We start from the raw sequence: 14349 nt of genomic DNA, 5'->3' as shown, positions 1-14349 counted from the left end.
ATCCTACTGTCACGCATGAGCATCGAGAAGACTAAGCTGCCAGGTCCTTCACGCCGCCCCATGAGACGTCATGGTGGAGGTGGAATGACATCACCTTATTCTGACGGGGCGCCATCACCGCTACGGTGAAACCTAACCCTAACCCTATATACAAGCCGAAAGGGGAGAAACGGGGTTCTCCCACCTCACGCTGCCCATGGCAGACGGAGGGGAGAGGAACTGTCAGCATCGCCGGCGCTTGACGTGAGTGACGCGGTCGCTTGCGGTTTTACCTCTCACACTACAACAGGGGAAACCTACTTAACACCAAATCAAACTAGAGACAAAATCTACTCTTTCGCGAGGTATTCTCCCTAGAGTCTTTATGCAAAGCTTGGAAACAACTACAATTTTTCTTTCTTGCCCAATGCTTGGGCATTAATTGGATCACTTCCAACTCAAAAAGAGTGTACCAAGTAATGTTTGGAGCAAGAAAAATGTTTGGAACCCTTCCAAAAATTCTCAATGACCAATGAGAGCCAAAGAGGGGGTTTTGAAATAGTTTTCAACCAACAATTAACGCGTCTCTTGAAATCTCACTAGCTGTGTCATTGCTCCAAGTGCAAAGATGGATGTGCCAAAGCCTGAAGAAATTTTTCTAATACCCGGATCATCCTCAAACTATTTCCGCACAACCGATGTGATACAATTAGCTCACCTTTTCACACAGCAACAAACTGAGATAATTAGGTGCGCTTGGGCATTTGTTCCGCCGAGGCAGGTGCTATGGTGTGGGCTGGTTCCCATTTGATGGGAGCAACTAACTAACTATAACTTTGGGGGCTCTCGCAAAGGTCTTTTTTGTCTGAGGGCACCAAGTGATGCGCTTAGCGGCCGACATGTGCCGCGCACTCGCGCTCCCTCTAGATTGTGATATATTTTTTACGGGTCTTCAGGTTTTAGATATTTTTTCATACTTTTATTAGCTTCTGCCTGGGTTATTTAGGTTTTGGTATTTTTTTTGGAAAACAGTGTTTTCCATGAGAAGGATAGCATATACATCTACGAGAAGCATGACTGTGGTTTCTGAAATGATAGAAAAATGCAACTCGTGCTTCTACGAGAAGCACAACCCGTGCTTGCGTGAGAAGCATAACCTACACTTGCACGAGCCGTGACTTTTTCCTTTTTTTAGGAAGCACAATATGCTTCTCGAAAATGAAAAATCACATCCCGTGCTTTTGCGAGAAGTGCAGTTGTGCTTCCTGAAAAGGAGAAAGCACAGTCTTTCTTAAAAAGGGTGAAAAGGCACAACTGTGCTTCGGGTTTCCATTTTTTGGTTTTCGGACAATTGCTCCTCTTTTTACGGATTTTCATTTTTTGATTTGTTTTTTATTTTTATTTTTTATTTTTTCTTATTCTCGGCCTTCGTGAAAAAAAGTTCAACAAAACCTATTAACACGAGATCTAGTTTCGAAGATCGACATGAAATTTAACGGTGAAAACAATTTGTGATTTGGACACACGGTTCAACAGATAAACCATTTTGTAAGAGAAACGAATGTATGAAAAGGAAAACTTCCAGGTTGTGACATGAAGTGTGCCACTTAGCACCAAAGAAAAGTGGACTGACGTTTACAAGGGCTACCCCTTAATTAGTGATCTCGCTATTTGGCGCCTTACGCGCTGGTTCTGATAAAAAGCGCACCCTCCACCTACCTCCCGGAGAAGCAAGTTTTGTTGTGACGGGCCCATGTAGGGTAACACTTTCTCGCTCAAATAATACACAAGTTCGCATCGTGCGTGTTCTTTTTCCCACCGATTTTGTGAACCTTCTAGAATGTGTTACCTTAACTTTTTGAATTCCGTGAGTTTCTTTTAAATCCGCAGAATCCATGAACCTTTTCAAATTCATGAACTTATTTGAAATCTACAAACTTTTTTATGAATTATTTAACCTTTTCAATCCACGCCTTTTTCCAAATCATGATATTCTAAATTCGTGAACTTTTTACAAATCTTGAAACTGATTTTTAAATTCGTTCAGTTTTTTAAACCCATGATCTTTTTTTTTGAATTGGTGAACTTCTAAAAAAATATGAACCTTTTGCTAGACCACAAACATTTTCTCATTTCCTTTTTCTTAAAAAAACTGGTAAATGAGCAAATCGAGCAGGCGACGTGGGTGACAAAAGAATAAAGGGCCAGCAGGCATTTCTTATTCGGCGCCTTCAGCGCCCGTTAACGTACATTTGGTTAATTGGCGATGAAGGCGCTCTTACCGGGTTGGCCCATCCATGGGTGCAACATGCAGCCATTTGTTTTCTGTTTTTTCAATTTTGGTTTTTCCTGGACCGGTCTTGTTATGTTTTTTCTTTTCCTTTTTGTATTTTTTTTTTATTTTTCTATCCTTTACTTTTATCTTTATTTGTAATTTTAAAAATTCACAAATTAGGAAACTTTTAATTAAATTCGATGAAGTGTTTTCTAGAACCCATGAAAATTTTCAAATTCGTGATTTTCTAAACGTCTAACTTTTTTTGAAATTCGTGATCTTTTTATAAAATTTAGAAAATATTTTCAAAGTGTGAACTCTTTTGTAAAATCAATGAACTTTTTTCAAAATTGATGAACCTTTTAACTTTTTTTCTCTTTTCAAAATTGCTGTACTTTCTTTTCAGTATTTGTGATCTTTTCAGATTTGATAACTTGTTTTAAAAAATCGATGAAATTTTCAAATTCATGAACCAACTCGAAGTTTGTTTAAAATCTATGAATATTTTTTGATTTATTTAATCACAGACTTGCAAAAGTCAAAGTTTGACCGACAAACCAAATGCCAATGGGCTGGCCCATTCTTTCAGGCTAGCGGTCGTCAGATCTGCCCCTACTAGGAACTCCCGGGCTAGCAAGCAACTAGATTCAGGTGAGCGAGCGACTCAGTGTTATTGGGGCGCTAATGGCACTGGGGAAAGCTAACGCCCAACCTCATTATTTCCATCATTGCCCCAAGCGCAAGGCTGATATTTGTTCTTATACCCCATCATCCTCAATCTAATTCTGCACAACCGATGTGGTACAATTAGCTTTTTTTTTGAGACAATGGTACAATTAGCTGTTGTAGGAGAGCAACCTGAGTTAATTAAAGCAAGCAGGCCAATTGGGCCACTAGGTACCAGCTTCCTTCGTGTTTTTGAGCCTACATGCAGTTGGGTCCAGTACTTGGGTCCGTCTCTCGGCCCATCGCACCATGTATAGATGATTTGTTTGATCAGCGGCCTTGTTAGTACCATCATAAAAGAAAAACTTGCCGGTACACACAGAAAGAGGAAGAAGAAAGAAAAAGAAAGAAAGAAAGGAGAAAAACATAAGTAGCAACATTCTAATGACTCGCGGCGATCGAGATTTTCTCTATTCTGAATGCAGTACAGACAGACTATACAGATTTTCTGTATTCTGAATGTGCAATTTAGGCTACAGTGAGCGAGCAGAACCTCGAATTAATCTTTATATTATAGGACACGAGGAAGAAAATTAGATTAAGTTGCTCTCCAACTTAACACGCCAACTATAATAACACCAAAAACAAATGTAAAGAGTGTCACGTAGTTGTCGACAAGCTTGTTTTCTGGGGATGGTCTCTCTTATGCTTATCGCTGAAACTTTTGCCCCCTGCATTCTTTTATTAGAGGCCAGTGGCAGTATCTCAACCCTGACGATAAAGCCATTTTGTTTGTTTAGGTGCCAACAAAGCATGCACGAACGATAAGTCGATAATAATCAAATAATAGCAGATACAGCATGGTATGGCCGCACAATATTCTAAAGAGATGTATACCACATCTGTGAGTTGACAATCATATGCACTACACATTTCCGAATTTTTATCGGAATGGATCACCCGCCGAACACAATTGACAGAAAAGACCACCTCTAAATAACATTGGCAAAACAGACCAGCTGGGTTGTGGCGGCAGGCAAGGCAGCCGCCACGCGCGGAGGCGGCAGGGGCTGCCGCCACAGGCCCAGGCGGCAGGTAGCCCACCACAGGATTCAGCGAACGAAACCGACGCGTGACGGAACGGGGCGCTGGGCACGTGGGCCCTGCCGCCTGCTGGTGTGGCGGTAGTACTGTAAGCGGGCTAAATTCGCTACGCGCGCAGTGCAGCAACAGTGTGCACGGTCCATCTGATCTCATATGATGATGGGCTGATGGCCATGGCGAGCGAGCTAGCAAATCTGAGGCTGTTTGGTTCAGAGCCTCAGCTCGTTACGCCTAAGGTGAGGCGTGCCACGACTTCGTAGGCAGGCGTTTGGTTCTCCATCAAGGTTAGGCTCGCCACAGCGCCACAGAGCCTTTGCCGCAGAAAAATTCGCCAAATGTGTGGCGCTCGATTTGCCCGCTATACTCGCCGCGGCGTGCCAAAGAAGCCGTGAAAATCCGCGCGGGCCTGATTAATAAAGTCGCCGCTTCCCTGTTTCCTCCCCCGAAACTCTGCTTCACACAATCTTGACCGCCATGGATGAGAGCCCTTCTCTCTCCTGACCGATCCAACTGAGGAGGAGCTCGCCGCTACAATCGACCTTCTCTTCCCTGGTAAAAATCCTCACCACCGCAATAGTAATCTCCGCCATCTCCTCTATCTCATCACCTACTATTCATCTCAAACATGCAGATCTGGGCGTTCTTGTTTTTTCAAGAGAAAAATAGCAGCCTTCTTTTGTGATCTGCAGGATTTCCTAGTCTAGCAGCTGCTTGGTTTTGCCTCTCTTGCATCTACGAGATGCAAGAGCTATTCACAGGCACTAGTGCTGATGGTTCTTTGGCCATGGACCAGCATACATGCACAATTGATTCTCATGACTCGGATAATGATGAAGGGTTGTATGACCTTAATTGCTATCCACAATATGACTATATGAGGGCCCTCTTGAGGAGGATTCTGACACTTTGCCAACAACATATGGTCCTAAAAGACCTCCAGTTCATGTACGTGCTGATAATTCCTCATCTAGCACTAGCCGAGTTGGTACAAAGCGCCCAAGAGGTAGCAGGTCGTCTAGTAAGAAGCGACAAAAAATCAAGAGTCTTTCGCGGAGTCCGCTGAAGAAATCAACTCTACATTGAAGTCACTCCAGCAATCTCTTGCTGCCCCTGCTCCTCAAATGCCCCAAGTTATTGACCCATATGCTAGTTTATGGCACAGGTTGGAGGTACTCCCAATTACCATGGATCAAAGAGTTACTATTGGTATGCACTTGTCTAGCAAGAACAATGAAGGTTTGCGTGGTTGGTTATGTTGTGCAAGTGACAAAACTTTTGAAACTTGGGTTTGGAAGTTCTTTGACAAAGATGATGTTTAGGAGATAGCAACCTCTGTGGTTTGCTAGTTGCTCAAGTGTGATGTTTAGAAGATGGCAACTTTTGGTATTTAGGAGATTGTGATGTGTCTGCTCGCTGCTTTTGTGAGTTGAACTTGTGCTACACCTATTGATCTGTTGATGTGTAGCGAAACACTTTAATGTAAGGTGGCTGGAACTTGTGCTATGGTTAGGACTGTTACTTCATGACTTTATGAATGATGGCTGGAACTTGCATGCATCTATCTTATTTTGTATCTTGATACTAAATTGTGGTTGTGACTTATTTTGCACAGATGGTATTTAACGGAAAATGATCCATGTTATTTTTTGTGGCTATTAGTAATGTGACAAAATCTTCTTACATTTACTAGAGCATGTTGTAATCTGATTGGTTTGTAACAAAAATGGCATAATCTCACCACTCTAGCACTAAGGTGATTCTAACCAGATGTGGCAGGAAACCAAACATAAGCCACAGTTTTTTGCCAAACATGTGTGGAAGCAATCCAAACACACACGACACAAAATCTGCCACACCTAACCTAAGGCATGGCTACCAACCAAACAGTCTGATTTTGCCACACATTGTGGCAAGCCACACTTGTGGCTAGTGACTAACCTTAGGTGTGGCAATTTGAGTCTCCAACCAAACAACTCCTCTATTTTTCACAGTGACCATACATTAGCCCCTGTCGCCACACTGTAGATGCGTCTGACTCTCTTGGAAGCTTTTCACAGCGACCATGCATGACCCTGGAGTACTTGTCGGACACTTGGTTGGATCAGTACGGAACAGGCTAAATCCAGTGCACAACGATGCATCTCGCATGGAGGAGCTGCAATGCAAAGGAGCACAGCCTTGCACAGTGCTGCCACCACATCAGCAGGTGGTAGGGCGCTCCGTTCCGTTTCGCAGTTGCTGAATCCTGTGGCAGGCCACCTGCCGCCTGGCTCTATGGCGGCAGGGGCTGCCGCCTCCGCGTGTGGCGGCAGGCGTCATGTGTCAGCTGCCGAGACTGCCGTCACGATCCAGCTGGTCCGTTTTGCCAATGTGACTCAAGGGTGGTCTTTTTTTTAGAGCAACAGGAGGGGGCAAAGCCCTCCCGGTTCCATATATATATATGAAACCATAAGGTTCACAAGAGAGAAAAAACATAAAGGTCCAACATGCTACTACACAGCAGCGGAAAAACATCCCAAAATTGCTCTAAAAGCATGAGCAAAGAGGAAAAATGAAAGTTATCCCTATTACAGAGCACTGTCCCCTATTTTTATCAGAACTCCGTATGACAGGAGACTTAGGCGGCAGAGATCAACTTCTCCGGATCTGCTGTCTTGAACCTGGCCTTCTTCAAGGGGGAAGGTTCAGGGGATGGCGGCAGCAGCAGCAGCTCCAGCGGGGTTGTCGGGCTGAGCACAGACAACTTCTTGTTCCCAGCAGGTGGAGGGCTCCTCGATGCATCAACTTCACCCAGGGAGAGCATGTCAAGCACCCCAGCGAGGTCCAGGCGTGTCACCCCATCGAAAGCTGGAAGGGGTTCTTGAGCTTCTCTGAGACCCACTGGACGAATGTCTCGATCTGGGGGAGGTAATCCTTTTTGAACAGGATCATCCATTTCTTGATCATCAAGAGGATACGTCTCCAAACCTATTTAATATCAGACCAGATAGCATTTTTAAAGGTCTTTTCTGTCAATTATGTTCGGCAAGTGGTCTTTTTAGACAAAAAATTCCACATTTCCATGATCCAAGAGCCATGACCAAAAAAAGGTCCATAAAGTGAGAAAAAGCGTGACGCTGCACTCTATTCAGCAGTAGTTTAACCGGATCGACAAAGTGGCGTGTCGTGCCGGAATGGCACGTGTCCTCGAGCTCGAGCTCGAGCTCGAAGGTCAATGCGTCGAACGACTTGCCGTGATCAGGCTCGATCAGAAGGAAATCCGTGCTACAGATGTGAGATGTCTCGTGCTCTCGCCATCCAATGCATGACTCGAGTCGTTCTCGGTTTGGGTGATGGACGCAACGACACCGACCGATGGTTCAGCTCCAGCTTCGCGTTGTGAACAAAAGGCTCTGCTGTTTCCAGAAGCCTACAGCTGCACGTGTAGGCTCTCCACAGCTGAGGCCAACGATTTGCTTTCTGCAGCTATTATGACTTTCTTACCGGGGCCATCGCGCAAGTATACTCAGGAAATTTGCAGTGATGCGGAGCCGCACGTGATAATTTTCTTCTTCCAAATAAAATAAAATCTTTTTCTTTTGGCAAGTCAGCAAGCGCTGATATCAAATCAAATCTCCCAGAAGATCCTGCGAGATCTTTCATAAATATATTCATTATGGCCTCCATTGCAGCGCCAAAAAAAACCCTAACAGCTCACTGTTTCGAGGGAGTGGTTCTGCGGGCCTTTGTCTTCCGGCCTGCTTACCGGTCCAGGTACGACCCGTCCCCCTCAGCTGGCCCACCACACGCCCAGCGACAGGGCCCAACCGAGGACCCGCGGCGGCTATAAAACCCGCCTGCTCGCACACCCTCAGAGCACCTGCTCGCCCAGCAACACCTGCAGTCCTGCACCAGCCTCCCACCCACACCCATCCCTGTCCGCCGCTCCGCCCGTCTCCGCCACCCCACCACCTCCATGGCTTACTCCCCCTCCACCCCCTCCCCCGGCGCCGCCTTCGCCGTCGGGTCCTTCCCAGGAGCAATCTCCGAGGACAGCGTGTTCCCCAGACCCCCTCCGCCAACGCCTAAAGGCCACATGCCGCTCCCCTTCATCGCCGACGCCGAGCTCAATGCTCTGTTCGACCGCATGGTCCTCTCCCCGCCGGTTCCAGTCCTCCGCCTAGGCGCCCCCTCTCGCCTCAACATCCGCTCGTCGGCGACTCCGCTGGTCTCGCTCGACTCCCCTGACTTGGCCTCCCTTCGCGCCGCCGGCGACGTGGGCTACTTCCATCTCGTCGGCCATGGCATCCCTCCCCAGCTGCCATCCTCTGCACTCGCCGAGCTGTCTCGCGTCGACGCGTCCGCTATGCGCGCGTCCATCCTTTCCACGCTCGGGTTCTCCGCGGAGAATCAGGGAGTGGACGCCGGCGTCGAACCCGTCATGGTGTTCGACGTCGACGAGCTGGGGATGGACGCGCTCCCGGCGGCGCTGGAGTACGCGCGGCTGATGAGGGAGGTGGGTATGCAGGTGGTGGGGCTTTTCTCTGGGTCTGGTGGGGTGGGTTTCGGGGAGAATCCGTTCGCGGAGGAGGGGGGAAGGAAGGCGAGGTGCCTGGTGTGGGTCTCCAAGGTCGGCTCGGGCGAGCCGGCGGTGCCTCCGGCCGCCGGCGACGCAAAGGCGTATCCGTACGTCTTGGGACTCCATTGCGAGTGGGAGCAGGGAGCCGGTGCGTCGAGCTGGGTGATGGACGACAGCGGCGAGTGGAGGGCCGTAGGCGCCAGCGAGGGTGCACTCCTGGTCACCATCGGTGACATTGCTCAGGTATCGCTGCAACACCCATCTCTATTGACTTTGTTTTTATTCCCTGGGAAGTGCTTTTGTCTGATCATGATAGCATTAGATTATTTATACAGATGTGTAGTGTAGTGTAGTGTGTATACAGTCGTGCAAATCGTTCATTTCATCTACAATATTTAGCAAAGGATAAGCACAAGTGCATTGCACAACTATTTCATTCATAAGGGTATGCTTGCATTGAGCGCCCTACCAAAAGTTTAGCATAACCAAACAAAAGGCATGATCAAAATTTTGACAAGTATATAGCTTGTTTGATTGTAACTCTAGAACCTGCTAAAATATTGGAAAAAAAAAGCTGGTCTCCATTTGGTTTGCAGCAAATAACCAACATACATGCATATTGGCGCGCAATTTGGTCGCCGAATTTTTTGGTGAATGCTTTTTCCGCCGTCATTTTCCCCGCGCGTTGGTAAAAATTACGTGTGGCACCATGCAACTGTCGGCTCGCGAGCGAAAATTGGCGCGCGGATTCTACAACTTGCATTTTGCCATAATAGTAGATATGCATTTATTTCATTTTGCTTGATACAATGCACATGCCAGCCATTTTATTGTTATTAATGTGATTAATTAAATACTAAAAAATACAATATTATTAGTATATACTTATTGACTTACCAGAAAAACATGATTTAGCCAATAAGAGGTGGGTCAGTACTAGTTCAGCCGGTTCTCAAGGAAAAACCAGTAAAAATCAACAAAACCAAAAACGAAGGATGTGGGATAGGAGAGAAGAGATTGTTCTACTGCCATCAAATTCTAAGTCTTTTTTTTAGTTTCAAAAAGAATCTAAGTCCTTTTTTTGCATCACTCTACTCAACCTGAACCAGGTCAGCTAATTAGGCCGCGTGTCTGCATCACAGCATGATTGGTTGAAAACCACATAACAAAAAGAGACAAAGTCACAAAGACCACGTCTTTTGAAAACAAAGAGGGGTCATCATGTATATATTTTTGCTGCAAAAGTACCTTTTTTTTATCAGTCTTTACGCAGTAGCAGTGACACTCATTTTGATGCCGTGGTTCTTTTGTGATGCGTTCTAGGTGTGGAGCAATGGCAAGCTGAAGAAAGTGAGAGGCATGGCTCGCCCCACTCCTGCCCCCGGCAGCGACGGTGAAGAGGGCGGGGAGCCAGCCCGCCTGTCCATCACCGTGCTGATCACACTGCCCCTGGACAGCGTCGTCTCGCCGCTGCTGCCGCTCTCTGGTGCCGGTGAAGACGGCGGCGACGTGGAGAAGGAGGAGAAGGAGGAGGTCTCTGAAGACGGTGATGAGGATGGAGGCAGCTTTCGCCCCTTCTCCCTGGAGAGCTACGCGTGGGGGCTGTACCATGATCAGCTTGAGTCCAAGGATCCGCTTGCCCCGTACCGCATATGATTAAGCTCGTTCGTCATTGCTCTCTAGCGTTGGATTTTTGCTAGACATGTTCGATTCGTTATAGCTGGACCACAGATGTCATGTGGTCGTTCTCTAGTTCTTCGTTTGCTGGTGCATGCTGCCGTTGACTTGAGTTGGTCAGAACGACTTTGGGTAAACCATTTATTATATTATTATTATCATTATCAAATAAAATATAGTTATTGTTTGTTTTCATCAAATATAAGTATTGAGCAAGTGAGAAGATTGTTTTCTTTATGTTTGTTGGCAAATCAACTCTGTCTCTAGATGGAATTGGAGGCATTTCATCTAAAAATGGGATTGTCTTATTTTATTTTGTTTTTGACACTAAAAGCAGTAGGAGAGGCTCTTACTGTGATGCATTCAAACATATAGAAGAGTCGCGACAAGCCTTAGAAGCAGAACAGAAGCTACACGGAGTTGACAATAGACGAAATATAAAGAGGATGCTTTTGAGCAAATCTGCCTTAGTTTTTTTTCCTGTCACAAGGTTCTAATACCCTTAAGTTGAGATTGTTATGCTCCAATCTCCAAGAATAAACGTTGACAGAAAGTGACCTTGGTTTTCTCAATTATAGAAATCCGCAAGGTATTCGGAGACCATTGGATATTAAATTTAGACCAACAGTTGTTGCTGGATGCAAATAAAAGATTAAATGCTCGATGATCTGTTCGATAGCAATGTAATTAATAGCATACCTAATATAATATAAAAAAAAAATCCAAAAAGAAGATCCAACTAATCTGAGCCATCAATCCATGTCAATCAATGACCTGAATTGCTCCAATATTGAGTACATGTTTAGCGCACATTAAATAGCATACCTAATATAAATGTTTGCATTAATCACCTACTTGACATTGCACGTACTAACCGTGCCGACTATGTGGTTGGAATAGCCTCCTGGCTTCCTTCTGCCTATCCTCATTGATGATGTAAGCATTATTTACGACTTAATAAAGCTAGCCATGGTTTTTTTGCGGCAAACCATGCCCCTCAAAGAGGGCTCACCTTTATTTATTTAGCATCCCAAATAGTATACAGAGAGGAGTTTTCCAAAGCAAAAGTACTAGTTTCAAAGGCTTTCCTGAAATTACATCTAGATGCTTTGCTGCAAAGATATTCCTTTTTGGCAAGAGAATGAGCAAGGAGATTTTGGGTCCTAGAAATGTGTGAAACCTTGAAAGAGTTGGGGCAAGAAGCAAAGTTGAAGAAATCCACAAGTATGGGCCTAATCTTCCAATGTCGATTGTTAAGTAAGTTCCTTGCTTCCACATCATTAGCCAAGGTCCTGCAATCAGGAAAGAAAGAAAGAAAATTCCATCCCAAGCCTTGACCATTGAAGCCGCAAGACGCAATCCCATAGCGTCTGCCTGCAAAACTGAGAACACAATCAGGGCTACTGTTTGAATGAATATATAGTGATTGTTAAATGCATTTTTGAGGAATACTCTAAAGGTAGCTTCATTCCCTGCTACAGAAGGATTAAACGTCGCATCAACGTATGCCGAGATACTTGCGGGTTGTGAAGACATATTTGTGCTTGGTGATATCTTCGAAGAAGTCAAGGGAAAATGTGCAATGCATGTACATGATTACTAGTACCTGATTCATGATTCACCAACCTGCAAAACTTTTACCCTAGGCGGAGTGCTCTCGCATGTGAGAAGATTGGAAGGAATAGTTTATACTATGAAATATAGGTATTGAGCGAGTGAGAAAATTGTATTCTTTATGTTTTCTGGCAAATCAAGTATGTTTGTTGATGGAATTGGAGGTGTTTCATGTAAAAAGGGAATGCCTACTTTTATTTTATTTTTGACACTGTCAAAAGTATGAGTCTCCTACTGTACCATGCATGTTAACACATATAAAAGAGACACAATATGTTTATAGGGACAAACCCTATGCGCAAAATAGAAAGCTACACATCAAAAGTGTCATTCTCGTCTAAATTTATACGCACCTGTTATGAACTATAGAATCGATTCTTTTTAAAGAAAATTCTGTTTTTTTGGCAACAAACATTGCTTAGTTTTATGAGCGTGTGTAAATTTTCATTATGAAACGGCATTCATGGATGTGTGGGGAAAATTAAAAAAATCACCGCACCATTTTTCTTCAAAATTAATCTATTTGGAGCATCATTTTTGTTGTATTTACCATATCCCATCACGAATTTGTGCACACATGTGAATCACTCATAAATATTTATCACACAAAAAACAGTTTTGCTTTGTTTTTTCTATTTGTTTATAGGTAATTGTTCATCAGGGTGCATGTGCACCCGGGAGCAGAAACTCTATGTCTGCTACACCTCCTTTACTTGGATTATTGCCCTTCTTTACGAATTTACTATCCAAGAAATCCATGCTTACAAAAGATGACAAATTAAATAAAGCCTTATTAAACACATGTAAGCAACACATGTCACTTTCCATCTCTAGAGATGCCACGAGTAGCACCCAACCTGCACGTGCGTCCATCGGCTTTCCCCATCGCTGACCGGAACTGAAGTTGCACAACAACACCGGCCACCACCAAACGAACATGGAAGAATTTGAACACATGGACTCCTTATGGAAAGGTGATGGAAGGTGACTCAGGTGCCAACAATTATAGTTATGAACAAGCACCACTCCATCATAGAGAGACTATAATAAAGAGGACACAAATATGCATTAGTTCTACCCTTAAAGGTGAAATTATTACACTCATTCCAAATATTCCCAAGCCACAATAGTAGAATCACAAAGACTAAATGTCTAGAGAAAGTTTCCTTTGCTTGCTCAATTGAACGAGTTTGCGAGGTATCAAAAGATCGTTAGATATGAAATTTAGAACAACAATTGCTACTGAATGTGCAACAAAAGAATAAATGCTCAATGGTCTAGAGCAATGCAATTAATGGCATAACTAATATAAATGTGCATGAGTTCTGCATGAACGTACACATGATAGAGCTCACCCATCCCATGATGCCATGTTGGCGCGTCAACCCGCTTGTCCCCTATCATATGAGAACAAGAGCATGATGTGCATGAGCGTGAGTCGTCGTAAGCGTAGATAGGATGGACATTGCCATGAGAGCAACCTAGCCAGGACAACTCTACTCCCAACCCCACCTCCTTTTTCTCTCAAGAAAACTACCCCCAATCCCAACTACAATAACACAACCTTCTCAATGGTGAGCAGGACCATAGCATAGATCCTTGCTAGGTAGTTGCAGATGACCCCCAAAATAGCACAAAAATCTAAAACATTCAAGAATCTAAATCTCCCCGAGGAGAAAAGTATGCATCAGTGTTATCCATGAGAGCTTACTAAATTGCTATGGCCTAATCTAAAATCCCGATGGCAAGACTAATGGTGGATCGACATTACTAGTTACCATGTCCATAAAGCAAAAGTTTCCATGCAATACACAATAAAAATATCTGAAAAATCAGCTAAACTTGACTTACCAACACAAAAAACATCTTACATGAAAAAAAGTCAAGTGACATATATGCAGAACAAAAAATACTACATAAAGTTGCCATGTTTTTTCACTTACTAAACCTACCACAAATTCTTCCAACGCATATATAGGTTACACATATATGCAACAAAAATCGCCACATCTTTTTTTCCATGACCCACAACATAAAACTGCCAAGTCTTTCTGTCACATGTCAAACACACAAATAGGTGCCAAAAAGATGAAAAAAAATACTATACATAATTGCCATGGCCCACTATTTAAAATTGTATGAAGTATTTTCAGGTAAATATAAAAGTATGTGTACACGTTTATGTGGTTGCTACTTTTTGCAGCGGGTATTCGCATCATTTCGATAATTCAACGCGGCTAGGAGGTTGATGTTGATCCACATATACCTGCTCAAACAAAAAGAAAGAGTGAGTTAAAAAGGTTGTGAAATCTAGAAAAACAAGTTATTAACCTATGACACATGTAGTTAACACGAGCGAGAAACATGTGATGTTGTCCACGATAGTTTAAAGTTGTTGTCACAGTTTTCATGACAAAGGTGAAGATTTTTTTTGCTTTGTTTGCACTGCCCATCCCATACCGTGGCACAAGAATAA

General features: G+C 44.0%; 1 protein-coding gene and 2 pseudogenes across 1 annotated transcript; 2 read left to right on the top strand and 1 right to left on the bottom strand.

Annotated features, from left to right (window-relative positions):
- Nucleotides 1-477: 477 nt before the first annotated feature.
- LOC125549797 (U4 spliceosomal RNA) lies at nt 478-609 on the bottom strand (annotated as a pseudogene).
- A 3588-nt stretch (nt 610-4197) lies between these two features.
- LOC147980621 (uncharacterized) lies at nt 4198-5343 on the top strand (annotated as a pseudogene).
- A 2559-nt stretch (nt 5344-7902) lies between these two features.
- LOC125548781 (2-oxoglutarate (2OG) and Fe(II)-dependent oxygenase superfamily protein) lies at nt 7903-10392 on the top strand. Its single transcript, XM_048712322.2, has 2 exons — nt 7903-8825; nt 9906-10392. Exons 1-2 carry the CDS (start codon nt 7980-7982, stop codon nt 10236-10238), a joined length of 1179 nt encoding a protein of 392 aa, XP_048568279.2. The 5' UTR covers nt 7903-7979; the 3' UTR covers nt 10239-10392.
- Nucleotides 10393-14349: the final 3957 nt, after the last annotated feature.

Source organism: Triticum urartu, chromosome 3A (assembly GCF_056163025.1).
Source record: "Triticum urartu cultivar PI428250 chromosome 3A, HENAU_Tu73, whole genome shotgun sequence".
Lineage (NCBI taxonomy): Eukaryota > Viridiplantae > Streptophyta > Magnoliopsida > Poales > Poaceae > Triticum > Triticum urartu.
The sequence above is the reverse complement of the archived record's forward strand: the minus strand, read 5'-3'. Positions and strand labels throughout refer to the sequence as shown.